Source organism: Cynocephalus volans, chromosome 16 (genome assembly GCF_027409185.1).
Source record: "Cynocephalus volans isolate mCynVol1 chromosome 16, mCynVol1.pri, whole genome shotgun sequence".
In the NCBI taxonomy this organism is placed as follows: domain Eukaryota; kingdom Metazoa; phylum Chordata; class Mammalia; order Dermoptera; family Cynocephalidae; genus Cynocephalus; species Cynocephalus volans.
This window is the reverse complement of record NC_084475.1, coordinates 62935789-62949436: the sequence shown is the minus strand read 5'-3', so window position 1 is coordinate 62949436 and position 13648 is coordinate 62935789. Positions and strand designations below refer to the sequence as shown.

Here is a 13648-nt window from a genome sequence, read left to right as displayed (position 1 = left end):
CACTTCCACCCGTATTTACTCAGCCTGGATTCATGCTCGTCGGATACCTAAGTGCAAAGGAGAGGGGAAAGAGAGTCCGACTGGGGGATTAGTGAGAAGAGAATATATGTTCTTTGAATAAGACCACTCTTTATTTTCACACTGTGCGTACTAACAGTATTTGTAAGAGAAAATTAACTGGCATTCTTGCTAGGCACAGTTTATTTCAAAATCTGATGCCAACTCTGATTCCACAATTTAGACTCAGGGAAAACGACACGGATGTCATTCATTAAAGTTCACAGCGACACTGACTGAATCTTGGAAAGAGTTAAGTGATTCCCAAAGGCACAGGCCAAAATTGAAAAACAGACAAGTGTATAGGGACAAGGTCCCCAAACACATTGTAACATTCACATCGTCTCCGTATTATCGGAAAAGACAAGGAATGTGCGATCAGGCAAGGCGTTGCGCTTCCTTGAGGGGCACTGAAGTAAAAGTGGAAGGTGGGTCTTCCATTTGCAACCAGGCCCTGTGGCACATCCTGAGGTTCTAAATATTAAAACTACAAATGGGAAGAAAGCATCTCTACAATCAAGTGTTTGTGTTTTGTTTTTTAAATCGTCACAAAATCTTCCATTACAATTTCCCTGCATGAAGCGGGAAGAGCTTACAAATTCTTTAGATCTATTGTCTTCCCAATTCATGTCTCCAGTATGTATTGGTATTATTCTTTCCACTGTTATTATAATGATTATTCCTTTCATAAATATTGACTGAGCTCCGGAAATGATAGGAACTAGGCTAAGATGCCCAGGAAACAAGACCGCATAAGACGACTCCTCTGGCCAAGAGTAACTTACGGACTCATGGCGACCTATATTCTTAGGACGAAGTTCATTCGAAGGTTCAGTGTAATAAAGACATCATCTCTGACAGCTAGGAGAAATAATATAGCCATGTGTAAAGAAGGGGTGTCCTTTGAAATTGTGAATTCCCTTGCTTCTTGCTGGAGACATGACAAGACGATGAGTCAACTTCTGAGTCCATTTATCCACAAGGAGAAAACAAGGGATGCATTTCTCGCTTCCCCGTTATCCAGAGAGCATATTGCACTCTCACAAGTTTGCCTTTTCTGTGTGTAAACTCTTGTGGTTGTTGTGTCTCCCTTGACTCTCTTGAAAGCTGGATCCAGCAAAGCTGAAACCAACCCCTGGACCAGCAGTGATTGCTTTTCCTGGAGCCCATGCCCGTTTGCTACCTTTGACCTGCGTCCCTTCCACCACTTTTCTTCTGCTCTGCCGCATCCCCTCATCTGCCCCTTGGCTGGGCTCAATTTAGCTAAATTATCCTTCGTCGTGTCCTTTGCAGTGGGATATTGCTTTCCTTGTGACGTTTGATCACACTGAGGTACATATATTGGCTTTCTTGGTATTCCCATTCCTTGGGAGGGAAAATGCAGCAACTTTCCTTTCTATGTAAAAGGAAATGGGAAAGAAAGATCTCTGGTGTCTCGCCAGCGGTACACAACAATTGAACAGCCATTTATTTTCATCACACCTACATCCCATTGTTGCCATTTATGACAAAGATGGCTTCCTTTGGTTTAATAAGATTCCATTAGAATTGGAATCTCCGACTGATGTTTGGTTGGAAATTTGAACTTCGGTGCAAAACAAAATTTTCTTTTTAAATAAAATTGATGTTCTCTCCATCGTGCATTCTTCTTGGGATGGTATTGCTCCCAAAAGTGTGAAAATTAGTTCCTAGAGGTGTTAACAAATCTTAGTCATTACAATAATTTGTGGTTCTCCAAAGCCCAAATCTAAGAAAACCTGTCCCTTATTACTAATTTTTATTTCCCTCGGGTTTTCTTGTGTATCAAGAAGCATTGACATTGAGTTCTCGGAAGATCCACAGAGCATAGGCAGCATGAGCAATACAAGCCTACGGTGAACAGACGATCGCTTGATCTCAAAATCATGTCTCGAGATGTGGCCTCCACACGAATACATATGGACTGCCTTTGGCTGTCTCGTGGATGGAGCTGAGGTTTGCTCCTGAGTGCTACTGAATGAGTTAATGGCTTTGAGAATTAAATGCAAAGAATTTGTGCTTTATTATGTGGCTCTGCTAAAGTTATTCGCCACATCAATAATGAAGTCGAGTGCTAAAAAGAAATAAAAGTTGACCGCACCTGGGGGAACATCCGGGAGGTGGCACAGTGACAATGTATTCTATCGTATGGAACAAAATTTAAAGTTAGGTACACTAGAAATTAATGGGAAGAAAATAATTGAATTGATAGATAATTTTTAGCAGTTTTGAAAGATATTTAAGTATGTCATTACATTGGTATTGTGTATTTTTGTAACATGAATTTGCATGTGAAATTTGACTCATTACAATTTATATAAGTCAATAGATGACACAAAAAGGAGCTCAGCAAATAAACTTATAAAGCCAAGTCAAATCAATAACTTTGAAACTTAAGTCTTGGCTTAAAATTTTTATAGAGACCTTCTTAAACATGCATTGAATGCAAAAAGTTAACCTCACACTTTCTTTTCTACGTATAAACCTGAGCTACAGATACGGTCCGTAAATAATTGCACGATATACCCCCGCCTTTGTAGCTTATCACAGGAGGGTCAATTCGGAAAAAACAATTTAACCAGGCTCTGGAGAAAAGGGATGAGCAGGCCACCATGAAAGAAATAAAAGAGAAAAGAAAAAGGTGGAGAAACGCTGCTCTCAAAGTATGTAGAGAGTGCATAAAGAAAGCAAAAACAGAAGTAGAAAGGAAGACACGGGCATCCAAAAAATGGAAACTAGTGTGTTCCCTATTTAAGACACATGCACAAAGCAAGCTCTTCAGAGAACCTAGCGGCTAAGGCTCAGAGTCGCCCATCTCAGCCAGGCCAGCAGCATCTGCGAGATCCCCAATGGCCTTGCCCTTTCCTTTACTGATGGCCCTGCTGGTGCTCAGCTGCCAGGCGACCTGCTCTCTGGGCTGTGATCTGCCTCAGGCCCACAGCCTGGGGACCAGGAGGGCCTTGATACTCCTGGGACGAATGAGGAGAATCTCCCCTCTGTCCTGCCTGAAGGACAGAAATGACTTCGGATTCCCCCAGGAAGACTTGGATGGCCACCAGCTGCAGAAGGCCCGAGCCATCTCTGTCCTCCATGAGATGACCCAGCAGAGCTTCAACCTCTTCTGCACAGAGGGCTCATCGGCTGCTTGGGATGAGAGCCTCTTGGACAAACTCTGCACTGGACTCTATCAGCAGCTGGACGACCTGGAAGCCTGTCTGATGCCGGAGGTGGGGGTGGAAGAGACTCCCCTGGTGAACGAGGACTTCGCACTGGCCGTGAGGAAATACTTCCAAAGAATCAGTCTCTACCTGAAAGAGAAGAGGCACAGCCCTTGCGCCTGGGAGGTCGTGAGAGCAGAAATCGTGAGATCCTTCTCTTCATCAATAAACATGCGGGGAAGATTAGGGAGGAGGCAATGAGACCTGGTCCGACGTGGAAACGACTCTCATGGACGAGTACACACTATCGCACTTTCCTGAGCTCTCCGGTCGCCAAGACTGTCACTTCTGCTACAATCATGACATGAAGTGCCTCAAGTTTGTCAGATGCCTTCAGGGTGTTCAGCAGCGTCATGTTCAACCCTGCAGGGACTGGTACTTACAGACGACCGTGCAAATGTATCTATCTATTTATTTATTTAAATGTTTATTTATCTAACTGTTGACAAGATTGAAATTGTTTTTGTCAATACGCCTTTATACTGTGCTTAATAGAACAAAATATATTCTTTGTATTTTGTGAAACTATTATATTGCTTTCTGCATTAAATTTTTACTATAGAAAAATGCTTGTATTTGTTTATTCTTTAAAAAGAAAGTCCAAGCCTGTCTCTACAACCTGACGTAAAGACAGATGGTACAATTCATCTCCTCAACATTAGTGTATTCGAGCTATCGGTAAAAATGAACTTCACCTAAAAGAGGTTGTTTGTTCCCCTCAGAATATGGATGTGAACATGCTCTCTTCTATCTTTGATTCTTGGAGGGAAAGAGAGCTCAAAAGAAACACACTCATACTTAATATCAGTTATGTGAAACAGTATAATGAGAAAATGAAACAACCAATAAAATTCTCTCTGCAGAAGGTAGATGGAAGCATGTCAGGAAATAGAAATAAAATTACCGATACGCCCCACAAATTGCTAGACATGTAAGTGCAAATGTCCAGCACTAGTTGGACACAGGAATTTGCAATTGGCAAGGAATTCAATGCCTGGAGGATCATAATGGCAACTGAAAGTGCAGAAATGAAGTTGGTCATGTGGGAAGAGATGACAGAGGGAGAAACAGACATTGTCTGGATCCTAAGGACCTTCAAACTTTAAAGGAAGTGGACAGAAGAGCCACAGATGAAGAAGATGGAATAGCCATCCATTATAAGGACTCACCCTTTGGAGACAAAGACGATAAATGTCTTTTCTAAACAATAAATGTGCTGAGAAGAGGAATCAGTAGATTCCACAGAAGGTGTGAACTCAAACTGCCCACTACATTGGAAAATAGACCGTACTGGCAACCTTAGTGACATTTGGTTTGTAGAACGAATAAGCAGAAACCATACTGGAGTCGGTAGAAGTGAAATGAGAGAAAAGAAGTTAGTGACCCTGTGGGAAAGACAGAAATTTGAAGAAATCGGGAAAAGAATGCGGGGTTTTTTGTGTGTATAGTTTTTCCCATTTTGCAATACATACTTTTTTCATGGTTAGAAGACATTTTTTATATATACATATATACAGACACACACACACACACACACACACACACAGAGAGAGAATATTATTTATGAATATTCATGAGATAGAAAGCTGATTGTCAGCCCTTGTGCCCATGATGTGAGGGCCAGATTCCTACTGGCAGCACGCCCATTACCACAAATTGCATTTGTACCCTGTGTCCCCCACCCGATAATGCCCGAACTCCCTCTCCCTCCCTCAACCCCCTTACTCCACTTTGTAGCCCATGGAATGCTCTGTCCCTCTGCAAGTCCAACACACTGCTATGGACTTTCTTTCCTTCCTTCTTTCTCTCACAGCTCCTTACATAAGTGAGCACATGTGATATTTATACCTCTGTGCTTTGCTTATTTCACTCAACATAAATTTCTCCAGGCTCATCCATGTTGTTGCAAATGGGAGTATGTCATTCTTTTTTGTGGCAGAGTAGTATTCCATGCTCTGTGTTGTGGGGAGGGGGGGGGTGTATTTAAATGTATATGTCACAGTTTCCTTATTCATTCATCCATTAAAGGATATTGTTATATTTACTGTAAAAGAAAATTGTTCTAGTTAAGTCTGTACTGTCACTTTGCCCAAAAACTCTCTGGAGCCACATCATGTTTGCTATCCGGGATTTAACGACTTTATGCATAGTTGAGAGAATTGCAGAACCAAGACTGAGCTGTCATGTTCACGGTCCGGGCAGGAGTCCGGTGAGCGCTCTTCCTCCCCACGCGCAGGGTCTGGCAGTGCACCTCGCTCACTCACATGCTGTCGGCACCCCGCGCTCTCCCGCAGTGTGTGCACCCAGTCAAGCGGACACGCAATGTGTACAAGTGGCGTCTAGTGTTAACTAAACCGACAGTTACTACATGAGCAAGTGAGGAAAAGTTTCCTGTCTAGAAAGAATGACCAAAGTGCACTCTCATTATGCAACCACCCCGTGAAGGAGAATCTGGCCAAGGTGATGCTGGCTCTGTTGGGAGGAACTCTTCTTCGAGGCACGTGTACTGGCTCTGGAACAATTAACCAATCAGACCTGATATTTACAAAGGAGTAAAAAGCAAACATGAAAATGATCGAGAAAGGCTATTTAAAATCGGAATGTATGTTTTCCTCCTCCTGCCCAGGGTCTCTTCCATCTCCTGCACCACACAGGGCTCCAGAGACTCTAGTGAGTCATCGAGTCCAGTGAGGAATTTCAGCCCTCGTGCGGGGGAAGTTGGAGATCTGTTGGATAATCTCATGGGGAACAGAGGTGGCTTGAGCCTTTTGGAATTTGCCACCATCCAGCTGCTCCAGGGGAACTGAATACGTTCTCCTCCTTCGGATGGGAAAAAAGGAAGATTCTCCCACCTGGGTGCAGAACTGTGGTCGGTCGGTCTCCTGCCTTGGCAGGTCACGGACCTGGGTCAGGTCACAGCGAACGGTGCAGAGAGAACTGGAGCACATCATCTTCAGTGTCACCAGGTGATAGAATTTGGATGTGTTGTCCCCACCGAAACTCATGTGGAAATCTGGTCCTCAATGTGGCAGTGCTGGAAGCTGAGTCATGGGGGGCGGATCCCTCATGAATGGATTCATGTTCTCCCTGGGGGAAGTGGGGCCCTAGTGAAATCTTGCTCTATTAGTTCCCTGGAGAGCTGGTTGTATAAAAGACCCTGGCATCTCCTCCCTGCCTCTCTTGCTTCCTCTCACCATGTGATCTGCTTGTACCCGCCAGTGCCTGCCGTTTTCCACCATGAGTAGAGGAAGCCTGAGGTCCATGCCAGAATCAGCTGTCCCAGAATCATAAGACAAACAAACCTCTGTTCTTTCCAAATTACCTAGTCTCAGATATTCTCTTAGAGCAACACAAAATGGGCCAATGCACCAGGGAGGAGGTAGCGCGGCCACTGGGGGGATGGAGGTGTCGGGCATCGACCCAGCTGCTATCAGCACCTTCTTGCATGTGAGAGTCTGACACGGCGAGCCCAGGGTTTGCAGCTTTTGGGCTTGTCCCAGTTTTGTTTCCACTTCCTTTCACTTTGTCTTCCATTTACGAGCCTCAGATAATGTCATGACTTCAACACTGCGCTCGTGTTATTACACTGGAAGTTCAACACGTTCATCAAAAATGAAAGAAATCTCAATCCAGTAGGAAATATTCATACAAATGAGAACCAATGTTGAAATAAATACGTCTCAATATATGTCTCTTTTCAAATTCTAGCACTTAGAGATTTGATCCTGTACAGCATTATTAAATTTCTTCGATTGCACTGAAATACAAGTTGCCTCCTCTGTCTGCATTTCCCTATTAAAGGACTCATTCACTAGATTTGATGTCTTCCACCTTTCTTCACAGGAGCCATAGCTCATATTTTCCGACATAATCGATAGATAATAGCAGCATAGAGCTGAGGCATTAATTCATTAGTTCTCTTCGTCTGTCACCAGTAATGTGTTGACTGCATATACATGAGTGATAACATGCTTGGCAATGTGGATCCAGTTATAACTGAGACAGGGAAACTGTGAGAAAACTTTAGTAGTTGTCAGTACTAGTTTTCCAGTGGAAATTGGAGAGATTAAATCACATAAACTTGCAAGTTACTTGCTGAGAATCTGAACATAGTAAAAAAATAGTTACCGTGAGTATTGATATAACAAATATCGTAATCCTCTGTAGAGTCTGCATTCAACCGAGTCAAGCCAAGAGAAGCTTTCAGTGCAGCTCCCTTGACACGCTCAGGGCCAGTCACATTGGTGCCTCTCAAATGAAAACTCCACGAGGGGGACCGTCTGCAGGCCTGTGCAGGAGCAGAGCCCAGGCTGCCAGTGTTAGAGCAGTGCCTGGTGCAGAAGAGAAACTGCCCAGCACCCTTGAAGCACCTTCCGGGGAACCGGTGTGGCAGGAAGTCGAGTGACAGAAAATGGCTGCTCTGTGAACAGTTTACAAACGAAATACTAATCTGTCCTTCACAGTCAGTCAGTTTCACCCACGTTTGGTGATATATTTTGAAGCAGGGATCTAAAAAAAGAAAATTGGAAAGGACAGAAAAAAGGTTTAAAAATATACAGAGTATATATATTGTATAAAAATACATGTAGTATATCTATTTTCTTCTTATTCTAAAATAATATATATGTAAATATATGTAAACATAAGTATACCTATGAATCTAACTGTATATACATATATAATCCAACATTATAAATATATAAATATTAGATAATATGTAATACTGTATGTATAATTATCTTTACATATAATATAAACAAAGTATTTACATTGACATATAATTACCTATGCATATAAAATATATATAATTTTAAGCATATATAAAATGCATTTAAATATATAAGTTATTTGTATTGGGGCTTTTTTTGAAGGGAGGGTGAGTGGACATTCCTTGATTTTCAACCACGGATAATCACAATACTAATTCAAAAGCTGTTTCCTGGGCTGGAATTAGGGAGTACTTTCCTCAAGCCAAAAATTTAAGGAGGCCGCAATCTAAGGAATCGACACAAATGATATTTCCATGCCGTATGAAAAATGAAAATTAGTGAAAAACTATCCAGGAGAAACAAAGTAATACAATTTTAAGCAAAGACCAGAAATGACCGTGCACTTGCAAATCCCTCAGAGTCTCACCAGGGAGAAGGGAGACTGTGGCAATTGCATGGTCATCAAGTGTGGCAAATTGCACTCACTCTATGCCACTCTCACCCACGAGCGTTGAAGGTTCTGACCGGCTAAATGCCCTCAACTGCTCCTACACGACACTGCTCCTTTTTCTTCCTAGCAACACAAGTCACGGTGGCGTTCTGGGAAAGAAGTTTCAGCAACCTCAGGTGAAAGAGCAATGATCGAAGATTAATCCTGAATCACAAGAAACCTAAACATGGCAGTTCTGTCCGTTGAAAAGTAAAGTAGCACCTTGCAAATATCGTGGAGTTTCCCTCCTTTAATGCTAGGAAAGTAAAATTACATAAAAACGATCTAAATCAAATAATGCCGCTTTAATTTGCCTAGATTCCTTTTTTCAAAGACTTGAACGTCCTGACTCAGAAACATGGGCCACTGAAAACTCCGACGACCCCACAGGGGGGCGCACGTCCCTCCTCCCGGCCCCGGCCCCGGCCCCGGCCCCGACTCCATCCCTGTTCCCGGCCCCAGCCCCGGCCCCGGCCCCGGTCCCGGCCCCGGCCCCGGCCCCGGCTCCGTCCCTGTTCCCGGCCCCGGCCCCGGTCCCGGCCCCAGTCACGGTCCCGGCGGTATCACCGCCGTCGTCCCCGCTCACTCGCCCGAGGCTCCCGCACTCGGGCTGCTCCCGGACCCGCTGTCTACCCGGCTCCCCTTTCCCAGGCTGTCCCGGCCTCGCGTCCCCCACTCCTGCGGAATCTGTGACCATCACAGCCCGTGCGGTCGCGAGCCCTCGGGTCCCGACTCAATGGGTTTCCCCGTCAAACTCAGTCTCGCTGCGGCTTCTACGCGAAAGAAAGCCCCGAGCACAGGGAGCAGCTCAGACACTCACGGCCCTCACCGAAGAAAACTGGGTCGCGCCAAGCCGCGGCGGAGCTCTCTCCGCAGCCATCGGAGGAAAATGTTCTCCACACTATTTAAGCAGCACCGGTTCGGCGCGACAAGCGGCGACGTCTGCTCTCTCGGGCTGTGGCACCCTCTGAAACCAAAAGCGGCCGAGTCCGTCCGCGTTTCCGGAACCGGAGGCTCAGAAAAGGCCGTTCGCGCGCCCTCTCGCGGCCGCCTCGAGAATCACTGAAATTCTCAATGGTCCACATCTGCCTGCTCATGGCGGGAGTGGTGCTCTGCTCCGTCCCTGCCTGCTCATCTGTCTGGGGCATGCCTTCCAGCCATGGCCTGGAAAACCGGCAAGCCATCATGCTAGTGAGACGGATGAAAAAGATCCCATCTCACTCATGCTTCAAGGACAGGAAGAACTTCAATTTTCCTTGGACAGGAGAAAATATCACCCCAATCCAGAAGACACATGCCACCTGTTTCCGTGGTCAGATGCTCCAGCAGATCCTCAGCCTCCTCAAAAGAGAGAACAGCCATGCTGCTTGGGATGCGATCCTCCTCGATAAACTACTCTTCAGCCTTGAGAAGAGCCTGCGACAAGTGCAGATGACAAATGGAGAAACTCTCTCTTGTCCTGATTTGGGAAATGACGTTCGGAAGTATTTCCAAGAAATGATTGGTTATCTGAGGGAAAAGAAATACAGCCCCTGTGCCTGGGAGGTGGTCAGAGTGGAAATTGAAGTGCGCTTAGTCCTCATTCACCACCTTCAGAGCAACGTCAGGAAATGACGTAGAAGTTATACTCAGGACCCTCCCTAACCAATTACACGATTGTTTACCAGGCCCCCCAAAGCAAGCTAAACTCACACATTTGCACCAGCTGAAAAACATCTGAATCCTAAATCATGGGATTATGTAAAACATACGTTCTACATCGTGAATTTACAGTAGAATGATTAGAGAGAATAACATGGTGTCTTGTCCTAAATAAATACTGTCATGATTTATAATTTTCATTATCTGTTTCAATTCTTGAGTGGTGCTTGTTGTTTCCGAAGTTGGAAGTTTAATTGTTTACAGACATGGTTCTTCAGTCTAGAATTTGGTGAAGGGCATTTGTCAGTCAAGTTGATGCTCGCTCCTGTAACAGAACAAAAGAAAACCACCAGTAGTTAGATGATAATACAAACTTATCTTTCCTTTATAGAAGAGCTCAGTGTTGGCCTCCTCTGAGCGGGGTTTCAGGGACCTCACAACCTACTATTTTGCAGCTTTGCCATCATCAACATATAAGTTCAAACAGGTTTGCGACGCTTGAGGCTACTGTGCTCAGTCGATATGGAAAAAATTATATGGTGGATCACTTGTAGGATGCTTTGAAGGACCCATGCTGCACAGGGTGAACATCACTTCCACCCGTATTTACTCAGCCTGGATTCATGCTCGTCGGATACCTAAGTGCAAAGGAGAGGGGAAAGAGAGTCCGACTGGGGGATTAGTGAGAAGAGAATATATGTTCTTTGAATAAGACCACTCTTTATTTTCACACTGTGCGTACTAACAGTATTTGTAAGAGAAAATTAACTGGCATTCTTGCTAGGCACAGTTTATTTCAAAATCTGATGCCAACTCTGATTCCACAATTTAGACTCAGGGAAAACGACACGGATGTCATTCATTAAAGTTCACAGCGACACTGACTGAATCTTGGAAAGAGTTAAGTGATTCCCAAAGGCACAGGCCAAAATTGAAAAACAGACAAGTGTATAGGGACAAGGTCCCCAAACACATTGTAACATTCACATCGTCTCCGTATTATCGGAAAAGACAAGGAATGTGCGATCAGGCAAGGCGTTGCGCTTCCTTGAGGGGCACTGAAGTAAAAGTGGAAGGTGGGTCTTCCATTTGCAACCAGGCCCTGTGGCACATCCTGAGGTTCTAAATATTAAAACTACAAATGGGAAGAAAGCATCTCTACAATCAAGTGTTTGTGTTTTGTTTTTTAAATCGTCACAAAATCTTCCATTACAATTTCCCTGCATGAAGCGGGAAGAGCTTACAAATTCTTTAGATCTATTGTCTTCCCAATTCATGTCTCCAGTATGTATTGGTATTATTCTTTCCACTGTTATTATAATGATTATTCCTTTCATAAATATTGACTGAGCTCCGGAAATGATAGGAACTAGGCTAAGATGCCCAGGAAACAAGACCGCATAAGACGACTCCTCTGGCCAAGAGTAACTTACGGACTCATGGCGACCTATATTCTTAGGACGAAGTTCATTCGAAGGTTCAGTGTAATAAAGACATCATCTCTGACAGCTAGGAGAAATAATATAGCCATGTGTAAAGAAGGGGTGTCCTTTGAAATTGTGAATTCCCTTGCTTCTTGCTGGAGACATGACAAGACGATGAGTCAACTTCTGAGTCCATTTATCCACAAGGAGAAAACAAGGGATGCATTTCTCGCTTCCCCGTTATCCAGAGAGCATATTGCACTCTCACAAGTTTGCCTTTTCTGTGTGTAAACTCTTGTGGTTGTTGTGTCTCCCTTGACTCTCTTGAAAGCTGGATCCAGCAAAGCTGAAACCAACCCCTGGACCAGCAGTGATTGCTTTTCCTGGAGCCCATGCCCGTTTGCTACCTTTGACCTGCGTCCCTTCCACCACTTTTCTTCTGCTCTGCCGCATCCCCTCATCTGCCCCTTGGCTGGGCTCAATTTAGCTAAATTATCCTTCGTCGTGTCCTTTGCAGTGGGATATTGCTTTCCTTGTGACGTTTGATCACACTGAGGTACATATATTGGCTTTCTTGGTATTCCCATTCCTTGGGAGGGAAAATGCAGCAACTTTCCTTTCTATGTAAAAGGAAATGGGAAAGAAAGATCTCTGGTGTCTCGCCAGCGGTACACAACAATTGAACAGCCATTTATTTTCATCACACCTACATCCCATTGTTGCCATTTATGACAAAGATGGCTTCCTTTGGTTTAATAAGATTCCATTAGAATTGGAATCTCCGACTGATGTTTGGTTGGAAATTTGAACTTCGGTGCAAAACAAAATTTTCTTTTTAAATAAAATTGATGTTCTCTCCATCGTGCATTCTTCTTGGGATGGTATTGCTCCCAAAAGTGTGAAAATTAGTTCCTAGAGGTGTTAACAAATCTTAGTCATTACAATAATTTGTGGTTCTCCAAAGCCCAAATCTAAGAAAACCTGTCCCTTATTACTAATTTTTATTTCCCTCGGGTTTTCTTGTGTATCAAGAAGCATTGACATTGAGTTCTCGGAAGATCCACAGAGCATAGGCAGCATGAGCAATACAAGCCTACGGTGAACAGACGATCGCTTGATCTCAAAATCATGTCTCGAGATGTGGCCTCCACACGAATACATATGGACTGCCTTTGGCTGTCTCGTGGATGGAGCTGAGGTTTGCTCCTGAGTGCTACTGAATGAGTTAATGGCTTTGAGAATTAAATGCAAAGAATTTGTGCTTTATTATGTGGCTCTGCTAAAGTTATTCGCCACATCAATAATGAAGTCGAGTGCTAAAAAGAAATAAAAGTTGACCGCACCTGGGGGAACATCCGGGAGGTGGCACAGTGACAATGTATTCTATCGTATGGAACAAAATTTAAAGTTAGGTACACTAGAAATTAATGGGAAGAAAATAATTGAATTGATAGATAATTTTTAGCAGTTTTGAAAGATATTTAAGTATGTCATTACATTGGTATTGTGTATTTTTGTAACATGAATTTGCATGTGAAATTTGACTCATTACAATTTATATAAGTCAATAGATGACACAAAAAGGAGCTCAGCAAATAAACTTATAAAGCCAAGTCAAATCAATAACTTTGAAACTTAAGTCTTGGCTTAAAATTTTTATAGAGACCTTCTTAAACATGCATTGAATGCAAAAAGTTAACCTCACACTTTCTTTTCTACGTATAAACCTGAGCTACAGATACGGTCCGTAAATAATTGCACGATATACCCCCGCCTTTGTAGCTTATCACAGGAGGGTCAATTCGGAAAAAACAATTTAACCAGGCTCTGGAGAAAAGGGATGAGCAGGCCACCATGAAAGAAATAAAAGAGAAAAGAAAAAGGTGGAGAAACGCTGCTCTCAAAGTATGTAGAGAGTGCATAAAGAAAGCAAAAACAGAAGTAGAAAGGAAGACACGGGCATCCAAAAAATGGAAACTAGTGTGTTCCCTATTTAAGACACATGCACAAAGCAAGCTCTTCAGAGAACCTAGCGGCTAAGGCTCAGAGTCGCCCATCTCAGCCAGGCCAGCAGCATCTGCGAGATCCCCA

The 13648-nt window shown here is 43.7% G+C and overlaps 1 protein-coding gene across 1 annotated transcript; it reads left to right on the top strand.

The window, feature by feature from the left end:
• Window positions 1–2924: 2924 nt before the first annotated feature.
• Window positions 2925–3494, top strand: LOC134364796 (interferon alpha-4-like). The gene has a single exon (XM_063080958.1). The coding sequence runs from the start codon at window positions 2925–2927 to the stop codon at window positions 3492–3494; it is 570 nt and encodes a 189-aa protein (XP_062937028.1).
• Window positions 3495–13648: the final 10154 nt, after the last annotated feature.